General features: G+C 36.2%; 1 protein-coding gene across 3 annotated transcripts in view; it reads left to right on the top strand.

Moving 5' to 3' along the window:
- Window positions 1-22810, top strand: part of TBC1D19 (TBC1 domain family member 19) — a 159659-nt gene that overhangs the window by 46249 nt on the left and 90600 nt on the right. For all 3 annotated transcript variants that reach the window (XM_081246683.1, XM_081246682.1, XM_081246684.1), the window contains 3 exons: window positions 3513-3588; window positions 21348-21422; window positions 22591-22654. In XM_081246683.1, coding sequence (XP_081102809.1) covers window positions 3513-3588; window positions 21348-21422; window positions 22591-22654 — 215 coding nt within the window. The remainder of the gene's footprint in view (window positions 1-3512; window positions 3589-21347; window positions 21423-22590; window positions 22655-22810) is intronic.

Here is a 22810-nt window from a genome sequence, read left to right as displayed (position 1 = left end):
TGCTCTGGTTGCAGAGGGGCCCTCCCACCTGCCTCTCCTTTTATCCCCTTGGCCTCCTTCCTATGCCCACAGGACTAATGCGGCCATGGGGAGTGGGTGCCTTTGGAGGGCAGGGGACCGGCTTGGGAGCTCAGCAGTCTCCCCATGCCCAAGTCAGTGGGGCAAATGCCCTCAGCTCTTCCTCCACTCCTCCCTGAGGGCCCCTCCCACCTGCCTTTCCTGATCTCCCCAGCCTCAGGGGCGCTGATCCTGTCTGGCCTCCACTTTTCCTCCCCCCTCAGTCCCCCCATGTCCTACCAGTTCACTTGGGGGTTCCTCTCATCTCCTTGGGTGTTAGGATCCTCCACCAGCGGCCAGCAGGGAACCTAATTATGGGGAGATGGTAACTTGGCATCTTCCCACACTGCCATCTTGACTCCACCCTGCCCTCTTAGTTTTAAATATTACTATGTGCTTGTTATGTGTTATGTACAGAGCTAGGTGCTGGGATAGTGAACAAGCTAGGCAGATAGTCTTTGCTTTTTATGGAGCTTACATCCCAGTGGGGCACAGAGAATTTAAAGAGGCAATTATAGTACAATATAGTAAGCGCTATAATAGGGTAAGTACAAGGAGTACATAGGGCAGGCACTTAACTCAGATTGGGGATGTCATGATGACTTATCACAGGAAATAATACTCAGACTGAGATCAAAAAGCTGAGCTGGATTTAGTCAGGGGAAGGGGTAGAGAAGAAAAGTGCTTTAGGCACGAGGGAACAACATGTTCAGGAGTGTTTATAGGTGGAAAAGAATGCAGTATATTGGAGGAACAAAAGTTGTATGGCAACAAAATTTGGATGGTAGAGAGGAAAGGGGCATAGGGAAGGATTATGCTAGATCTGTAGGCAAGGATGTGCTTCTTACTCAAGGATTTGTAGGCTGGATCCTAAAAGCATTTGGGTGCCGTTTTAGGATTTTAAGCAAAGTAGTGACATAACCACATTTGCATTTTATTTATTCAACAATGTACTGGATATCTAGTATGTGCCAGGCCATATGCTAGACACTGGAAATACAATCACTGGTGAATAAGGAAGACACTGCTCCTGACTAACCGCCAGGCAAATTGGCAAATAGGTTGAAAATAGTGTGGAAGCAGGGGAGACTGCTTATGAATCTGTCAGATGAATGCAGGTGACAAATGTTGGTTGCCTAAAACAGTGTCAGTGGGGTGGAGAAGATGAGTGGCATTTATGGGGATTTAGGGAGATAGGAAGAGGGAGGAGTCAAGAGTGATATGCAGGGTTCTGCATTGTTCCTATCTACGGACCCTCATCTCTTTGTATTACTAAATGTAAAATACGTGAGGACAGAGATTTTATTTTATTTTGTTTTATTCTTTTTTATTCTATTCTATTTCATTTTTTTTTATTGTTTTGGCTGCACGATGTGGCATATGAGATCTTCCCCGACGAGGGATCGAACTCGTGCTCCCTCCATTGGGAGCATGGAGTCTTAATCACTGTACCTCCAGGGAAGTCCCAAGGACAGAGATTTTAACATGTTTTGTTAACTACTGTATCTCTATTACCTTGAACTTAGTAGGTTCTCATTAACTATTTACAATTGAATAAACATCTAACTTTATTTTGTTTTAATATGAATGATTTGGGGTTGTCACTTCTTACCTTTTTTTAATGGATAAATTTCTTTGAGCATTAAATAACCCTTAAGATCATCAGTAAGTGCTCTCAAGTTTCAATCCTAAATTTCTAAGTTTTATTAAGTTTATAAATAATTACCATTAAAATGGAAGAATTTTTAAGAGTTATATTTAATTATAAATCACATGTCTCTTTACAAATGATGTAGTGAGTGGTATAAAATATATAGTTTTAAACTATCTTGCATATAAGAAGAAATACTGAGGTATCTAGAGATTATCAATTATTTTTTTCACTTGTGAGTGGGGAAAGGTGATTTGTTTAGGTACATGGAATGCAGATTTTAGTAGAAAAAAACAATTAGCCAGAAATAATCAGTTAGTGAAACTGTCTGGTGTCCCCCTTTGGATGTCCCCCTTTGGATGAGGAATTTCTTGAGAATTCAGTGTATGGTTCTTGATTGTTAGAACATGGTTGCTTTGCTGTAGGTACAAGTTATATGATTAATTTCAATGGGAGCTATATGTTGTTGTGAAAGAGATTGAAAAGTCTAACTAAATGTTAAATTGTTGTGTTCTCCTATTGCCTTCTCTATGATTTTATATCACTCTGTGACTCAGTCGTTACATTTCAACCCTCCTGGCTTTTTCTGATTTTTAAACATTCCACATTTTCCCACCTCAGAGTCTTGAGCTTGCTGTCCTTTTACTTGGAATGTTCTTCCCCCAGATCTTTGAATGGTTGGCTCCTTTTCACTCATGTCTTGGTTCAAATATTAGCTTTTCTAGACACCTTCCCTGCCCTTCCAAATCACTTTTGACTCTATCTTGCTCTTGTTTTCTCATGGCACTTATTAGTATTTTATATTATTCTATTGATTTATTTATTTGTTTGTTTTTATAAATATTGACTCTTTCTTCACTAGAATACTAGGTACATAAGAACAAGAGATAACTGTCTTAATCCTACCATATACTTAGTACTTAGAATGGCTCAAATATTTGTTGAATAAATAAATCTGTTTCTTAATAAAAAACAATATATTTTGAATATAAAATGTAATTTACATAGAAAACATAATTTTCAAGACATTAAATTTTTTAAATTTTATTAAATTTGTGAATTAATGTATTTAATATATTAATACTAAAACATGGCTATTACAAAAGATAGCATTTTTACTATCATTTCAATCCTATGGAAAAGGAAATTGGGAGAAATGAGAAAAGTTGATATATTACTAAGTTAATGGACTTTTTTAGACTTCAGACTTAAAAAAAATTTCTCTAAGTGTTATAGTACTTACATACTAAAATTAACAGTTGTGAAAATTTTCATATGAGCACTTACAGAGCTAAATAATTTTAAAATTACCTAAATTTATGAATTCACTTTAACTTTTAACAAGTCATTAAATTGTTAATTTAAAACTACTATACTCGTAGGATAAGAATTAAAGTTTTATTAGGTTGTACCTTGTGTAAGCACATAGAACTGCTAACAAATATCTATTTCATGTATATCATGGACTACAGAGGTAAGTAATTTCTAACCAGGCGAACTGATTAATTATTAAGAGTAATGTATATACTTTTCAATTCTTAGCATAAGGGAAAATTGTATCAAATACAAAACTCTGACTTCTTTGCCCCCTATTTATGCCTTTGTGGTGCTTTTGTAGTTTTTCTTGCCTGCCTTCTGGTTGTGAACCTTTTGAGGGCAGGGGCCTGTTTACCTTTATATAACCAGTACATGGCAGTGGGCTCTCAGGTCTATGGTTGTTGAGTGAATAAATAAAAACATGCATTCTTTGTTTAAAAAAAAAAAGAGTAATGTATAATACTCAGCTTCCTCTTTTTGTCCCCAGGTTTCCTTTACCCAGTCACCCTGCTGCACCTCCTGAACATCTTAAAGAACCTTTGGTATACATGAGGAAAGCACAGGTTGGCTACTGTTCATTTTAATTTTATTTTTCCATACCAAGTTATATAATGCAGAGTGAAAGATCCTTATTAATATTAGGACCGTATTTATTACATGAAAGACTGGGTAAAGACCACTAAAGTGAGGTGAATAGTATTTGCATACTCTTTATTTTCAGTAACCAAGGATTGCACTTACTTAACTATAGTAATCTTGAAAATGTTGAGTAGAAGAAAAAAAAATCCTATACTATACTGGCCTAAAATTGAAAATATCATAAAAGTAAATATTATGAAACAATTTGTTCCTAATGTTGTGTGATATTAAAGGAATGAAACGGGAATGAACTAACTCACTCTTCCCTTAGAATTTTAGCTTTTGACACCAGTGTTACTGATACTATATTTGAAACATTTGTTTTCACAGCAGTTATACATACTAATTGTATTCTGTTACAGAACCCAAATGAACCTTGTATCTAAAATGCACTGAAAACAACTAAAAGTCACTTTAAAAGTGTAAAATAAAATAACTTTAACAGAAAAACTGTAAAAAGCTGTTAAACTAGAAACTTAATAAGTTCTGTCACATGCCCCTACTTCTTTAGGTGGCCTTTGCCTTGGCCCTGTGTGGTCTACCTGCCAGTGAGGTGGCACTATTCATGAGCCTTCCTCACAGTGCTGGGGACTCCCTAACTAACACTGCTGAGGCACTTAATGGACCTCATAAGTCAACCTTCTTTCTCCATCATAGTCTCAGAAATTATTATGAAAATTTTCAGATACACCCCAAAGAACTCCAGTGAACCCGTCACCCAGCTTCAACAGTTATCATAGTAGTCCAGCTGCTCCTGAAAAGTGTTCTGCTTGCTTTGAGTTTCCATGCTCCACAGCAATAGATGTTAGGCAGGTTTTTCTTTTTCTGCTTTTATATTCATTTAAAAAAACCTCAAAATTAGAGGGTGAAAGGAAGCAATATAAACAAAAAGCATGGAGATATTTGAGGAAATATGTAATATGTTTCTATCTGTAGGTGGTACTTTAGGGCTAGCAATCAGACAGTATTTATTATTGAAGTGTCATAAATCATAATCATCATGTGATACATGTGTGAAATAATTGGTCTTTCATTGTAAAGATATAACTCAAGAAAATAAAACTAAATGCTTGGGTCTAAGTATTTTTTGGCAAAATTTGAAAATTTCTGAAAGTTTTAGAGAAAGTATCAGTTTTAGCATAAGTATAAAAAACAAAAGTTGGTTTCCTATTAAGACTGAAGAGATACAGAGATAAATAACAGGTCTGTTCTTAAAGCCTACTGCTAGTTGCTGAGACTATATATGAACGGTAAATATATGTATTGTGTACATGTATGGTACTCCTCTCTTTCCTCTCCAGACTTACCTGCTAGATCCAGAGTTGGCACGCTACAGCCCATGGGCCAAATCTGCCCTGCCACCTGTTTTTGTATGGGTAGCAAGCTAGGAATTTTATTATTATTATTATTTTATTTATTTTTTTTGTGGTACGCAGGCCTCTCACTGTTGTGGCCTCTCCCATTGCGGAGCACAGGCTCCGGATGCGCAGGCTCAGTGGCCATGGCTCACGGGCCTAGCTGCTCTGTGGCATGTGGGATCTTCCCAGACCGGGGCACGGACCCGTGTCCCCTGCATCGGCAGGCGGGCTCTCAACCACTGCGCCACCAGGGAAGCCCTATTTTTTTTTAACATTTTCAACTGGTTGAAAAATCAAAAGAAGAAGAATATTTTGTGACCCATGAAACTTATAGGAATTAATAAAATATGTTTTATTGGAAAATAGTCATGCTCCTTTATTTACATATTGGCTATGTCTGCTTCTGCGCTACTATGTCAGGGTTAAATAGTTGCTTTAGAGAAGTTATGACCTGGAAAGCTTAAATTTTGTACTATCTGCCTTTTTATAGAAAGTTTGCAGATTCCTGCACAAAATTAGTTCCTTTAAGAGCAGGGACTGTGCTTTTAATCCTCAGCATCTAAGCAGAGTGCCTAGCCCACAGAACACTCTCAGTAAATGTTTGATGAAATACAGTTGACTCTTGAACAACGTGGGTTTGAACTGCATGAATCCACTTATATGTGGATTTTTTTCAATGCTAAATACTACAGTACTACACTAACCTGGGCTGGTTGAATTTGCAGATTCAGAACCACAGGAATGGAGGGCCAAATTTTAAGTTATACTCGAATTTTCCACTGTGTGGAGTGTTGGCATCCCTAACCTCCGAGATGTTCAAGGGTCAAATGTAATTGATTCTTTTTTGTTTCTTTGTTTGCTTGAAATTCGAGAATTTTTTATTATTTATCAAAATAAGGGAAGTGACATTTTTACAGTCTTTTTATGTGGGTCTCTAAATCTGCAAGACTGAAGATTTTTTTTTGTTGTAGTAATTTTTTTAACATCTTTATTGGAGTGTAGTTGCTTTACAATGGTGTGTTAGTTTCTGCTGTATAACAAAGTGAATCAGCTATACATATACATTTATCCCCATATCTCCTCCCTCTTGCGTCTCCCTCCCACGGTCCCTATCCCACCCCTCTGGGTGGTCACAAATCACTGAGCTGATCTCCCTGTGCTATGTGGCTGCTTCCCACTAGCTATCTATTTTACATTTGGTAGTGTATATGTGTCAGTGCTACTCTTTCACTTTGTCCCAGCTCACCCTTCCCTCTCCCCATGTCCTCAGGTCCACTCTCTACGTCTACCTCTTTATTCCTGTCCTGCCCCTAGGTCTTCAGAACATTTTTTTTTTTTTAGATTCCATATATATGTGTTAGCGTACGGTATTTGTTTTTCTCTTTCTGACTTACTTCACTCTGTATGAAAGACTCTAGGTCCATCCACCTCACTACACATAACTCAATTTCATTTCTTTTTATGGCTGACTAATATTCCATTGTATACATTTGCCACATCCTCTCAATCTGTTCATCTGTCGATGGACACAAAGGCTGCTTCCATGTCCTGGCTATTGTAAATAGAGCTGCAGTGAACATTGTGGTACATGACTCTTTCCAAACTATGGTTTTCTCAGGGTATATGCCCAAAAGTGGGATTGCTGGGTCATATGGTAGTTCTATTTTTAGTTTTTTAAGGAACCTCCATACTGTTCTCCATAGTGGCTGTATCAATTTACATTCCCACCAACAGTGCAAGAGGGTTCCCTTTTCTCCACACCCTCTCCAGCATTTATTGTTTGTAGATTTTTTGATGATGGCCATTCTGACCGTTATGAGGTGATACCTCATTGTGTTTTTGATTTGCATTTCTCTAATGATTAGTGATGTTGAGCTGTCTTTCATGTGTTTTTTGGCAATCTGTATATCTTCTTTGGAGAAATGTCTGTTTAGGTCTTCTGCCCATTTTTGGACTGGGTTGTTTGTTTTTTGATATTGAGCTGCATGAGCTGCTTGTATATTGTGGAAATTAATCCTTTGTCAGTTGCTTCATTTGCAAATATTTTCTTCCACTCTGAGGGTTGTGTTTTCATCTTGTTTATAGTTTCCTTTGCTCTGCAAGAGCTTTTAAGTTTCATTAGGTCCCATTTGGTTATTTTTGTTTTTATTTCCATTTCTCTAGGAGGTGGGTCAAAAAGGATCTTGCTGTGATTTATGTCATAGAGTGTTATGCCTATGTTTTCCTCTAAGAGTTTGATAGTGTCTGGCCTTACATTTAGGTTTTTAATCCATTTTGCATTTATTTTTGTATACGGTGTTAGGGAGTGTTCTAATTTCATTCTTTCATATGTAGCTGTCCAGTTTTCCCAGCACCACTTATTGAAGAGGCTGTCTTTTCTCCATTGTATAGTCTCGCCTCCTGTATCAAAGATAGGGTTACCATATGTGCGTGGGTTTATCTCTGGGCTTTCTATCCTGTTCCATTGATCTATATTTCTGTTTTTGTGCCAGTACCATACTGTCTTGATTACTATAGCTTTGTAGTATAGTCTGATGTCAGGGAGCCTGATTCCTCCCACTCTGTTTTTCTTTCTCAAGATTGCTTTGGCTATTCGGGGTCTTTGTGTTTCCATACAAATTGTGAAATTTTTTGTTCCAGTTCTGTGAAAAATGCCATTGGTGGTTTGACAGGGATTGCATTGAATCTGTAGATTGCTTTGGGTAGTAGAGTCATTTTCACAATGTTGATTCTTCCAATCCAAGAACATGGTATATCTCTCCATCTGTATCATTTTTAATTTCTTTCAGCAGGGTCTTATAGTTTTCTGCATACAGGTCTTTTGTCTCCTTAGGTAGATTTATTCCTGGGTATTTTATTCTTTTTGCTGCAATGGTAAATGGGAGTGTTTCCTTAATTTCTCTTTCAGATTTTTCATTATTAGTGTATAGGAATGCAAGAGATTTCTGTGCATTAATTTTGTATCCCGCTACTTTACCACGTTCATTGAGTAGCTCTGGTAATTTTCTGGTAGCATCTTTAGGAATCTCTATGTATAGTTTCATGTCATCTGCAAACAGTGATAGCTTTACTTCTTCTTTTCTGATTTGGATTCCTTTTATTTCTTTTTGTTCTCTGATTGCTGTGCCTAAAACTTCCAAAACTATGTTGAATAAAAGCAGTGAGAGTGCAACCTTGTCTTGTTCCTGATCTTAGAGGAAATGGTTTCAGTTTTTCACCATTGAGAATGATGTTGGCTGTGGGTTTGTCATATATGGCCTTTATTATTTTGAGATAGTTCCCTCTATTCCTACTTTCTGTAAAGTTTTTATCATAACTGGGTGTTGAATTTGTTGAAAGGTTTTTCTGCATCTATTGAGATTATCATATGTTTTTTATCCTTCAATTTGTTAATATGGTGTATCACATTGATTGATTTGCGTATATTGAAGAATCCTTGCATTCCTAGTAAACCCCACTCATTGTGTTGTATGATCCTTTTAATGTGCTGTTGGATTCTGTTTCCTAGCTTTTTGTTGAGGTTTTTTGCATCTATGTTCATCAGTGATATTGGCCTGTAGTTTTCTTTTTTTGTGACATCTTTATCTGGTTTTGGTATCAGGGTGATTGTGGCCTCATAGAATGAGTTTGGGAGTGTCCTTCCCTCTGCTATATTTTGGAATACTTTGAGAAGGATAGGTGTTAGTTCTTCTCTAAATGTATAATAGAATTCGCCTGTGAAGCCATCTGGTCCTTGGCTTTTGTTCTTGGAAGATTTTTGATCATAGTTTCAATTTCAGTGCTTGTGATTGGTCTGTTTATATTTTCTAATTCTTCCTGGTTCAGTCTTGGAAAATTGTACCTTTCCAAGAATTTGTCCATTTCCTTGTGGTTGTCCATTTTATTGGCATATGGTTGCTTGTAGTAATCTCTCATGATCCTTTGTATTTCTGCAGTGTCAGTTGTTACTTCTCCTTTTTCATTTCTAATTCTATTGATTTGAGTCTTCTCTCTTTTTTTCTTGATGAGTCTGGCTAATGGTTTATCATTTTGTTTATCTTCTCAAAGAACCAGTTTTTAGTTTTATTGATCTTTGCTATTGTTTCCTTCATTTCATTTTCATTGATTTCTAATCTGATCTTTATGATTTCTTTCCTTCTGCTAACTTTGGGGTTTTCTTGTTTTTCTTTTTCTAATTGCTTTAGGTGTACGTTTAGGTTGTTGATTTGAGATGTTTCTTGTTTTTTGAGGTAGGATTATATTGCCATAAGCATCCCTCTTAGAACTGCTTTTGCTGCATCCCACTGGTTTTGCGTTGTTGTGTTTTCACTATCATTTGTTTTTAGGTATTTTTTGATTTCCTCTTTCATTTCTTCAGTGTTCTCTTGGTTATTTAGTAGCATATTGTTTAGCCTCCATGTGTTTGTATTTTTTACTGTTTTTTTTGCCTGTAACTGATATCTAGCCTCATAGAGCTGTGTTTGGAAAAGTTACTTGATACGATTTCAATTTTCTTAAATTTACCAAGGCTTGATTTGTGACCCAAGATATGATGTATCCTGGGGAATCTTCCATGAGCACTTGAGAAGAATGTGTATTCTGTTGTTTTTGGATGGACTGTCCTATAAGTATCAGTTAAGTCCATCTTGTTTAATGTGTAATGTAAAGCTTGTTTTTCCTTACTTATTTTCATTTTGGATGATCTGCCCATTGGTGAAAGTGAGGTGTGAAAGTCCCTTACTATGATTGTGTTACTGTTGATTTCCCCTTTTATGGCTGTTAGCATTTGCCTTATGTACTGAGGTGCTCCTGTGTTGGGTGCATAAATATTTATAATTGTTATATCTTCTTCTTGGATTGATCCCTTGATCATTATGTAGTGTCCTTCTTGGTCTCTTGTCATAGTCTTTATTTTAAAGTCTATTTTGTTTGATATGAGAATTGCTACTCCAGCTTTCTCTTGATTTCCTTTTGTGTGGAATATCTTTTTCCATCCCCTCACTTTTAGTCTGCATGTGTCCCTAAGTCTGAAGTGGGTCTCTTGTAGACAGCATATATGCGGGTCATGTTTTTGTATCCATTCAGCCAGCCTATGCCTTTTGGTTGGAGCATTTAATCCATTTACATTTAAGGTATTATCGATATATATGTTCCTATTACCATTTTCTCAATTGTTTTGGGTTTGTTTTTGTAGGTCATTTCCTTCTCTTGTGTTTCCTGCCCAGAGAAGTTCCTTTAGGATTTGTTGTAATTCTGGTTTGGTAGTGCTGAATTCTCTTTTCCTTGTCTGTAAAGGTTTTAATTTCTCTGTTGAATCTGAATGAGATCCTTGCTTCGTAGAGTAATCTTGGTTGTAGATTTTTCCCTTTCATCACTTTAAGTATGTCCTGCCACACCCTTCTGGCTTGCAGAGTTTCTCCTGAAAAGTTAGCTGTTAACCTTATGGGGATTCCCTTGTATGTTATTTGTTGTTTTTCCCTTGCTGCTTTTAATATTTTTTCTTTGTATTTAATTTTTGATAGTTTGATTAATATGTGTCTTGGCATGTTTCTCCTTGGATTTATCCTGTATGGGATGCTATGCGCTTCCTGGACTTTATTGACTAATTCCTTTACTATGGTAGGGAAATTTTCAACTATAATCTCTTCAAATATTTTCTTAGACCCTTTCTTTTACTCTTCTTCTTCTGGGACCCCTATAATTTGAATGTTGGTGCATTTAATATTGTCCCAGAAGTCTCTGAGACTATCCTCAATTCTTTTCATTTTTTTTTTTCTTTATTCTGCTTTGTGGTAGTTAGTTCCACAATTTTATCTTCCAGGTCACTTATCTGTTCTTCTGCCCCAGTTATTCAGCTATTGATTCCTCCTAGAGAATTTTTATTTTCATTTATTTTGTTGTTCGTCATTGTTTGTTTGCTCTTTAGTTCTTCTAGTTCCGTGTTAAACGTTTCTTGTTTTTCTCTGTTCAATTTCCAAGATTTTGGATCATCTTTACTATCATTACTCTGAATTCTCTTTCAGGTAGACTGCCTATTTCCTCTTCATTTGTTTGCTCTTGGGGTTTTTTCCCTGCTCCTTCATCTGCTGCATATTTCTCTGTCTTCTCATTTTGTTTAACATACTGTGTTTGGGGTCTCCTTTTTGCAGGGTGCAGATTTGTAATCCCATTGCTTTTGGTGTCTGCCCCCAGTGGGTGAGGTTGGTTCAGTGGGTTGTGTAGGCTTCCTGGTGGAGGGGACTGGTGCCTGTGTTCTGGTGAGTAGGGGTTTATCTTGTCTTTCTGGTGGGCAGGACCACATCCAGTGGTGTGTTTTGGGGTGTCTGTGAACTTAGTATGATTTTAGGCAGCCTCTCTGCTAATGGGTGAGGTTGTGTTCCTGTCTTGCTAGTTGTTTGGCATGGGGCATCCAGCACTGGAACTTGCTGGCCGTTGGGTGGAGCTGGGTCTTAATGTTGAGACTGAGATCTCTGGGAGAGCTCTCACTGATTGATATTACATGGGGCCAGGAGGTCTCTGGTGGTCCAATGTCCTGAACTTGTCTCTCCCATCTCAGAGGCTCAGGCCTGATATGGCCTGGAGCACCAAGACCCTGTCAGCCATACAGCTCAGAAGAAAAGGGAGAAAAAAAAGAAAGAAAAATAAAGTTAAAAAAATAAATAAGTAAAATTATTTAAATAAATAATAATAATAATAATTTTAAAAAAGAGTAACCAAACCAATAAACAAATCTACCAATGATAACAAGCGCTAAAAACTAAACTAAGATAAACATAAAAATCAGAAACAAGTCAGTCACAGACATCAAACCCCAAGTCTGCAGTTGCTCCCAAAGTCCTCCGCCTCCATTTTGGGATGTTGTCTATTCAGGCATTCCACAGATTCAGAGTACCTCAGGTTGATTGTTGGGATTTAATCTGCTGCTGCTGAGGCTGCATGGAGAAATTTCCCTTTTTCTTCTTTGTTCACACAACTTCTGGGGTTCAGCTTTGGTTTTGGCCCCATGTCTGTGTGTGGGTCGCCCTCAGGCATCTGTTCCTGCCCAGACAGGACAGGGTTAAAACAGCAGCTGATTAGGGGGCTCTTGCTCATTCAGGCCTTTTGGGAGGTCTGAGGTCTTCTGCCAGTGTGCAATAGGTGTTCTGTAGGAGATGTTCCACATGTAGATGTATTTTTGATATATTTGTGCGGAGGAAGGTGATCATCTTACTCCTCCGCCATCTTGAATGTCCCTCACTACTAACTTTTATAACTACCAGCTTTCAATCTGTCTTTCTCCTTATGTGCCTTCAATACTATTAACTTTAACCTCAAGCGGATGAACCCTTATAATGTGTCTCACTGCCTTCTAACAGACCTTCAGTGATTGCCAATTGCTAACAAATGAAGTTTCTACTCCACAGCCCACCATTTAAGAGTTTTTACTATCTGTCCCCAGCTGCTCCTTCCACTTTATCAGTCTCTGCTGTCTTATAACTGCCATTTGTGCCATTCCAAGTGAATCAGTTTGCCTTTCCTCTTGCATCTTTAGCACTTACTTTGTTTTCCTGTCATGGAAAGCCCTCTGCCTGCTTTACATTATGTAAATCCCATCTATTTTGTGTCAACTCAGATGGCATCTCTTCTCTGACGTTGTTATTACCCTGTTGAAAAGTATCTCTCCCTCTTTTGCACTCCTGTAGCACACTGTCATTTCATGGCCTTCATTCACAAATTGCATTCTATTATAGTAATTTCTGTACGCATCTTTCTGTCTTTTTCTATAAGCCTCTGGAAAGCAGTAACAATTTTAAAAAGACTTGTGTAACTGTTACCTCTAGTATACTGACCTTTATGTAGCAGGAGCTTAGTAAGTTTATAATGAATCAATAAGTAAAGGCATTTACTATCCTTTCTAGCAATTATTACAATATTTACTTAAAAGATATTTACTGAATGCCTACGAGTAGAAGACACTTTGCTATGTGCTGTGAAGATTCAGAAATAAATTAGATACAGATTCTGTCTTCATGTAACTTCATGATTTAATAATTGAAATAAGACTTGGACATGTGTACCTATAACATAAGGTAGAAAGTGCTGTGTGCTATAGGGAAGATGGCTAGGAAGTTTTCTGGGCTGATGAGGGGAAGAGGCTCCTTATACTGCATCAGCATTTTCCAGTGTTTTATGCTGAATCCTAGCCCTGAGAGATGCTCCATAAAAGGGGGTTCCAGGGACAAATAAGTTTGGGGATGGAAGTACACATTGTCTTCCTCTTGGTGAATCACAATTTATTATTTTTAGTGGACTTGATTTTTTTATAAGAGTTTTAGATTTACAGAAAAATTGAGAAGACATTACAGAGAGTTCCCATGGAACCCATACCCAATTTCCCTATTAACATCTTACATTACTATGGTACATTTTTTACACTTAGTGAACTAATATTAATACAGTATTAATAACTAAAGTTCATACTTTATTCAGATTTCCTTAGTTTTAACCTCATATCCTTTTTCTGATTTAGGATTCCATCCAGGATACCACATTACATTTGGTTGTCATGTCTCCTTAGGCTCCTCTTGGCTATGACAGTTTCTCAGACTTTCCTTGTTTTTTATGACCTTGAAAGTTTTGAGAAGTACTGGTCAGATATTTAGTAGAATATTCCTCTCTTGGAATTTGTCTGATGTTTTTCTCATTATTAGAGTAGGGTTGTGGGTTTTTTGGAGGAAGATCACAGATATAAAATGCCATTTATATTCATTAAATTATATCATGGTATGTACTATCAATATGATATATCACTGTTGATGTTGACCGTGATTACCTGATTGAGGTATTATTTGTGAGGTTTTTCCACTGTAAAACTACTCTTCCCCCCCCCCTCTTTATATGTATACTGTACCATCTGAAAGGAAGTCATGGTCCACACTTGAGGAGAACTTATGTTCCACCTCCCTGAGGGGGCGAGTATCTACAGAAATCATTTGGAATTCTTCTGCATGGAAGAGTTGTCTCCTCTCCCCCATTTATTTATTTACTCAGTCATTTATTTTTATCAGTAGGGACTCATGGATATTTATTTTATACTTTTTTAAAATCTAATACTCCTTAATTTTGTTGCTCACAATTTCTTTTGGCATGTTAACAGCTCAGAGAGGTTGTGCAATAAAGAAACTGTTTAATTTTTATTTAATCTAGTGTTGTTCAAACTTATGTAATCTATTTCCATGTAAAATACTTTGGGAACTATTTTGCTACACCGTTCACAGAAAGCAATACTTGAAGAAACTTATATGCAGTGTGATAAATATAAGTGCGTAAGTTTTCTTGTGAAATAATAGTAGTAAGCACATAGATCTCTAATTATGTGCCAGGTACCATTCTAGTGCTTTACAAGTATTCACTCATTTTATATTTATGCTGACTCTATGAAATGAGTTACTCTTACGGTCTTCGATGGGGCCAACTTTAACAAACTACTAAGTGGAAGACCTGGAATTTGAATCTGGACAGCCACTCCAGAATCTACACTACCTGATGATATTCAGCCTATTTCTGTATCCAGTCCAGAAATGCTCAGACAACCTCAAGATGTGCTGCGTGGTTGAATTTATCCTATTCACTGTCAATTCAGTAACCTTAGCAAAAATGAGAATTTTGCTAGTTTTATATTACTTCAATTCACATCCCCTTCCTAATTGGTCTTTCTGCTTTCTGTATTGTCACTCCATTTCTTAAAACTTCTAAGACTTTTAGGATAGAGCTCCAATTCCTTACTTTTGCTTAAAAGGCTATAAGTGATCTTGCCCATTTTTACTGTTCAGGTCTCATCTTTTGCCTCCTCACACTGTCCCTCCCCCTACTGCCACTCCCAAGCCCACTTCCACACATGTACGTTCTCTCTCTCTAGTCATACTTGATCTCCTCAGTTGTTCCCCAGCAGGAGAGCCTGTGCTCATGCTGTTGCTTCTACCCAAAACTGCCTACCCTCAAATACCACATATTTTTGGCTAACTTCCGCATATTCTTCAGGTCCTGTGTTAGATGATAGTTTCTTTAGGAAGGACTTCTGACCCCTAGTTCTCAGATACTCAGATATTTATCCTGTTTCTCCAATCTTCCACATGGGAGGCACCCTATAATTCCCACCACAATACTTGGGTTGTGTGTATCATCACTAGATTCTGTAGAGCAGGACCAGTGTCTCTCTTTTCACAATTGTATCTGCAACATCTGGCATAGTGCCTAGCCCATGGTAGACGCTCAATAGATATTTTTTAAAAATAATGAATGAATTGAATAATCAAAAACTGCAAAGTATTCCCTTTTAGAAAATATTCATACCCTTATCCCTAGTAATTTCATTTCTCAGACCCTAAAGGAAAGAATCAGAGAAACACAGAAATTCATGTTCATGATAATAGTAAAAAAAAATTTTATTTTATTTATTTTTTTTGCGGTACGCAGGCCTCTCCCGTTGCGGAGCACAGCCTCCAGAGGTGCAGGCCCAGCGGCCATGGCTCACAAGCCCAGCCGCTCCATGGCATGTGGGATCTTCTCAGACCGGGGCACGAACCCGTGTCCCCTGCATCGGCAGACGGACTCTCAACCACTGCGCCACCAGGGAAGCCCAATAGTAACAAATTTTAAAGCATCTAAATGAACAGCAATAGGGCCTGCTTAAATATAACATGGAAACTCCAAAAGACAATGTTATACAGGCATCAGAAATGACATTTTTGAAGAAATATAATGACATGGGAAATTGCATATGATATAATCTTAAATGGAAAAGCAAACTATAAAAGCAAAATAATTCTACGTTAATTAAATGTATATATATGCGTGTGTATATTCATACACAGATATACATCTCAATTGTACACATACATGCATAGAAAAAAATAAAGAGAATAAAATGGTAACTGTGGTTATTTTGGCTGATTGAAATCTATGAATGCTTATTTATTATTTTATTCTTTACATATTATTGTTTTTCCAACTATCTTGAATAAATGTGTTACTTTTATAATCGGAGAATTATTAAAACCTTTTTCCATTAGATAGCTGGATGATTATTATTTTGTTTTACTTTATTCTTTTCAGGGTGAAGAAAGTAATTTTTAACTTTATAATTTCATAGTTGTTTGCATGTTATATATTTATTATATATTTTAATGACTTCTTATTTATTTTCATTACTATGAAAAAGTAGCAAGGTGATAGTTAATACCCACTTAAAGATTTCAATACAGTTGCAGTTCTTTTGTGAATCTTTTGCCCCTCATGGCTTAGAAACTACTGTATTTATAAAACTCTTGAAATACTTTTAGTTAATACCATAGATTCCAATTATTAGGGAAACTGATTAGAATGCAACAATAATTTCATTTAGAGAGGATATGGGTTTAGGTAAAAGGTAATGTCTCCCTATTTAAACATTTTAAATGTAAAATGCCATTCATTTTCCTTTTAAACAACATTTTAAAAGATCTTTATAAGTCTTTGGGGTAGAAACTATTACTGTCTTCTTATTTTGTATTAATGCACTGTCATTTTTCAATAACTTATTTGCTGCTTCTACTTTTTTTGGTGCTAGGTACACACTGAAATTTTTACTTAAATAATAACATAGAAATAACTATGATTTTTTTTGAGCATTTAGTTTTGAGACATAGGGCTTATTTATTTACCTCCAGAAATAGGACCTGAGAAAAATTAAGTATCTGTAAAACTGGAGCTAAAGTGGACCTTCACATTTATCCAGTCCAACCTCTAGAGTTCATCTTCTTTTGCTGGAGAACTTCTGGAAACAGGGAATTCACAATTTCACTGACTTAACCCATTTTGATTAAGTCTTCTTACTTGTTGGAAAGTTTCTTGCTTGTGTTAAATGGTTACATGCTCCTTATAACATTTACTCACTGGTCTGAGCTTTGTGCTTTATAGATAGAAAGCATTCAGTACATGTTAGTCAGTGAGACAAAGGAATGAGTGAATACCACTTACTCAAGATTAGAGTTCTTGAGGGAACCTAAAGGATGACCCAGCTTAAAAGCAGCCACTTGCTTCATCTTGGATTTCTCCTCATTGTCAGGAAATCCTATTACTATTTCTGATGTCTGAGCAAATGATTTCTCTGACCATCCAAGACTTCTATGAAATGACTTCTGACCATCTGACTGAAGTTCTTGCAAGGCGTACCTTGGAAAAATCCTGCCAACCTTGCCATAGATATGGAACAGGGAATAGGGAAGTGGCCAACCACTGGAGTCACTTTTCTTTCATTATTTTTAGGATTTTCAAGGAAGTGGTATGTGTTCTGTTGTCAACTAGAAGTTTTGATATACCTGGCTTCCTATTGCTGCTTATTGTTTTACGTTTTCTTTGGTTTATGACATATAGACTGGTGTAGCCCTTATGAACTTTTTGTAGCTTATATTATTTGTTTCTATCTTATCCTCCCCACCCTCACTACAGGGATGCTGTTTCATTCATCTTTTAGTGACGTGTGTTTAATAGGTGCACAATAAACATTTGTTGAATCCATGTCTTTTCATTATTTGAAAACTCAGCTGTTACACCTCATTTCCCCCTTTTCTAGCCATAAAAATTTGATTTTTTCTGAATTGAACATCCTTTTCCTCTTCCCTTCTCTCAGTTTTAAGTTGTTCTTCTCTTCTGGATCATTTCCAAGTTTCCTTTTTTTGTTGTTGGCTGCATCAGATCTTAGTTGCGGCATGCGGGATCTTTCGTTGTTGTGCATGGGCTCTTTGTTGTGGTGCATGGGTTTCTCTCTAGTTGTGGTGTGCAGGTTTTCTCTCTCTAGTTGTGGTGCGCAGGCTCCAGAGCACATGGGCTCTGTAGTTGTGGCACGTGGGCTCCAGAGTGAATGGGCTCTGTAGTTTGTGGCACGCAGGCTCTCTCGCTGAGGCAGGTGAGCTCAGTAGTTGTGGTGGGCGGGCTTAGTTGCCACATGACATGTGGGATCTTAGTTCCCCAACCAGGGATCAAACACTCATCCCCTGCATTGTAAGGCAGATTCTTTACCACTGGACAACTGGGGAAGTCCCCATTCCCAAGTTTCTGCTTTAGTTGCAGAGCACAGAAAAAATGATAATTGAGTAAAACTTTGTGCAGCATTGCTTCAGTTCTTAATATTCTTTTCCATTCTAATCTCAGGTGTTCTTTTAAAAAGTTTCCTCATTTGTAAAATGAGGGTTATGATACATATCTCACAGGATTAATAAAATATGTAAACATATGAAAATCACATAGCTCTGTTTCCTAAATTATTTTCATTCAGAATGCTTTCTCCTAATATCTAACTTCTTTTCTTTGTAACTTTTTTCCTAACTAGTTTCTCTGTATATTACATGTAACATTAAATTTAAATTTGGTAAGTTGAAATACTTGGTATAGTGGGATATCCATTTAGGAGAGCTATGATTAATCACTTGAAATTGTACTTTATTGAAAACACCTGAAGAGATGTTTTTGTTAGAATAATTTTTTAAAGGATAAGATAAATGTGTTTCAGAATATCTTATCAAGGTATAATTACAGAAAGTATCATTCTATTTTAAATGGTCTTCATGTTTGAGTTTTTAGTAGGTTTTATGCTGTATTAAAATTGTGTATTGCAGTCTTGAAAATATGCACAGTGTATAAGCCACACATTGATGTCTGTTGTAACTTTAATTTTGTTTTTATATCTTAGAGTTATTTTCTTTTTATCAACTCAAGAGCCCTCTTATTAGTGGTTGAAAATGAGAATTTTTGGAATCATAATTCAATAGCTAGAAATTTAGTTCTTTATATAATAGGATAAGTAATACAAATTCAGGGATTGACTTTTTAATCTTTACGCAAATTTTATTTTAAAGTAATGGCTGAATTAAAATTACAGTTTTTTAAATTAAACTTTCTCATACCTGCTCCCCCAACAATCTGGAGTTGGGAGAGTAAGTGACAGAAGGCTTATTAGAGGAAATTATTTTTAAGCTGAGATCTGAACGTTGAATAAGATTTATCTAGATAAATTGGGGATAAGGATGTTGAGGGTGGAAATGGGTTATACTGCAATAATTAAAGTTTGGTCATGAATAATGTACCCAAATGTATTTTAAGTCTTGGATCTAAGAGAACTTTTTACAGTTAAAAAAAAAAAAGAAAGAAAAGAAAAGAGAGAGAATTGAAAATAAGCCAGTAAATGGAATTCGTTTTGGGGGTATTTCATGCAATTAAAAAAATATTTTTATTAATTTTATTTATTTATTTGGCTGCATTGGGTCTTTGTTGCTGTGCACGGGCTTTCTCTAGTTGTGGTGAGCGGGGGCTACTCTTCGTTGTGGTGTGCGGGCTTCTCATTGCAGTGGCTTCTCTTGTTGCGGAGCATGGGCTTCAGTAGTTGTGGCTCACGGGCTCTAGAACGCAGGCTCACTAGTTGCGGTGCATGGGCTTAGTTGCTCTGCGGCATGTGGGATCTTCCTGGACCAGGGATCGAACCTGTGTCCCCTGTACAGGGTGCTCCAGGTCCACCAGCAGTGGGAGGATGGCCACTCAGGCCCTGGCAGGGCACTTGCATTTCAGACTCCTCTGCAGCCAGGGGCCACAGCTGGGGCAGGGCCGGGTTACCTGCCCAGGGTGGGAAGGTGGTGGGGTCACACGGTATGGGCAGTATTTCATGTAATATATTAAGAGTATTCTTTTATTCTTGAAAACCTATTTCTACATATTTAGTAAATTAAGCCTTATGCATTTCACACAAGTTCTGTATTCCTCCTATAGATGGTTTTTTTCCTGTTCATTCTTTGCTTAGGCAGTTGTATCTGATTATTTTTAAATACTTGCAACATAACTTAGGGTAAAATCTGTTCACTTATTGAGAATTTATTATGTGCTAGACAAAGTGTGATATGTGCTATGATAGGTGAAGGAAGAGGTGCTGTGAGAACCCATAAGCAAAGGTACTGAATATTATCTGGGATGAGGGGCCAGGTAAGAGAAGGCTTAATAGAGGTAAAGACCTGGAAAGTGAATAAAATTTATTCAGATAATGTAGGAATGAGTATGTTGGAATGGGAGGAGAGCATGGAGGGTTTATTCCAGATAGAGAGTAATGTATTTAAATATGTGTATTAAAGAAGAAGCTCTGAATAATGATAGCTGTAGTAAAAGCTATCAATTATTGAATGATTATTATCATTATTGTGTCACTGCTCAAAGTACTTTTAATCTTTATAACAATCACATAATGGAGCTATTATTATTATTCTACTTTTATTGTCTGGTTGTAACTGTCCTCTATACGTAATGTAATATATAATTCTCTCCTTTTCTCCTCATTTGGGTTAAATTTTGGAGCTTTGGCATTTTATTTTAGTTTTAGTGAGTCAGAAGTGGTCTGTAGGCATATTTTAATAAAAAAGACCCAAAAATTATGGCATTTTAGCTTGGCATTAAAAAGAATAGTTTACTAAAATATGGTATATATGGATAATCAATTTATGATTGACCATTAAAATTAACTTATTATTTCAAGTTTACAAGAAATGTAATAAATACTGTGAAAAGGTAGTAAGACCAGTCCAGATTGTGACACATAAAAAACGAGTGGTCTGGACTCCTCAAAAAAGTCAACATGAAAAAGAAAAGGATGAAAGCACTCTAGATTAAGCTACAAGGAATGAGACATAACAACCAAATGTATTGTAATGCATTCAATTTTAATGGATCCAGGATTTTAAAAAATATAAAGACATTTTTGGGGATAATTGGAAATTTTTGAATATGGACTAAATATTAGATAATATGAAATATTATTGTTAGTGTTTTTAGGTGTGACAGTGGTAATGTGGTTATGTAGGAGAAGGTTCTTATTCTTAGAAAATTCATGATGAAGTATTTAGGGTAAAATATCATGTTTGGAAAAATTATAACAATTTCTGTAAAATTTTATTTTACTAGGTCATTAATGGGATTCCTGAGTATCAAACATTTATAAAATGCTTAAATCTAACTTACCTTTTTATTTTCTGCTGTTTTCCCTTGTAATGTTTATCACCATCTGATTGTTGATTTATTTTTTTGTCTATCTTCATTCCCATCCTCCACTAGAACGTCAGTTCCATGAGAACGGAGACTTTCTGTTACTCACAGCTTACTTCACAGCACTAAGGATAGTATCTGGCACATAGTAGGCAGCAATCAATATTTGTTGAGTAAACTAATGAATAAAGATAACCAATCTCAACCAACTTCACCATTTCTATATAACTCATAGCATCTTTAATGTTTTAAAATCAGTTTTGGTACTGTTAACCAGAAATAATAATAGATTGTTCCTTATGTTTCAGGGAAGTTGGGAAAAAAGAATTTTGAAGAGTTTAAATAGTATGTGCACTGAATTGAGTATCCCATTGGCACAAAAGGTACTTTTTTTTTTTTTTTGATTGGAGTATAGTTGCTTTACAACGAAGTGAATCAGCTCTTATGTATACATATATCCCCTCCCTCTTGGACCTCCCTCCCACCCATCTAGGTCACCACAGAGCACGGAAAGTACTTTTAACATTTAAGTATTTTTTTGTGAATCAAGTACTAGGAAGTATCATGAAATAACTGTCAGGCAGATTTATCTTTTTTTATTACTAGTATATCAGTTTGTTTTGAAACAAAAATCTGTAAAAGGCCAATTATGTGGATGTAGTTTATATAGGTTTCTATTATGTATGCTGTAGTGCTTTTTGTAATAAACTTATATCTTGAGAATAAATATAGACTCTGCAGTATAGGTGATTTGGAGATTTGTCTTATAAATACACTTTAAAGATTTTAATTACCTTTAGTCTCCTTACTTGAATGATTTGTCATTTCTGCAGAACTATTTAGAACTAATACTCAACATTTATCTGTCACTCTGAGCTTCGAGAGGGGAGAGGTGATAAAGTAGAGAAAAGCCACTTGAGAAATATTCTGGATTCTTTATAGCTGCTCATGAGTAGGATAGAACGTTTCTCTTCACTTCATTCTCCCAACCTGCTATTTATTTCCTGCTGTTGGACAGGATATAGTGAATGTACTTTGGATAATATCCAAGCACAAGTCACTGAAGGCACCAGAAGGATGGTGTAAAAAAAAAGATAAATTTATATGAAAAACTGTCTAAATATGTAGTATTGTATAATATACTGTCTTTCATATAGGAAGATGATGCTACTGATTCACAGTCACACTCTCTTGGCCAGTCCCCCTTGCAATGCATTTCTGAGATTGCTGGATGGGGTAAGAGATGTAGTATGTGGCTGAGGAGCAGTTTTTCTTTGTGAAATTTTACTAGGCAGCACAGATCATTTACCTTCTATTCTTGGACTCATTAGCACCACATTGTAACTGAGCCACCGACACTACATATAATGTAATAGTTAAATAATGTAATTTAAGTGTAATTCCCTAAAAAGCTAACCATATGTAATGAAATTATTTTTTCTTGTGTTATGGTAGCTTATTTAAGCTTTTAAATAAGGTATTGATTCTTATTTTTCAGCTTCATTGCTTAACTTCACAAAACAAAACCAATTTTAAAATTACCTTTTTTAGAGGCCAGTTGGAGAACAGAAAGAACTTCTCAATAAATGGAATGAAATGGGAACTGATGAGCCAGGTATATGTAAAACTCTTTTCAAAATGTGGTAGTGGGAAAAAAAATGGCCTTCTTAATTGTGAATCCAAAATCACAATATTAACAATTTTTTTGGAAAGATAGCAAATTTCCCTCTCCACTAACTTACTATCATCTGATTTTTTGTTTTGTTTTGTT

Source organism: Mesoplodon bidens (assembly GCF_964165515.1).
Source record: "Mesoplodon bidens genome assembly, chromosome: 1".
In the NCBI taxonomy this organism is placed as follows: domain Eukaryota; kingdom Metazoa; phylum Chordata; class Mammalia; order Artiodactyla; family Ziphiidae; genus Mesoplodon; species Mesoplodon bidens.
This window is presented reverse-complemented; position numbering and strand designations above follow the sequence as displayed.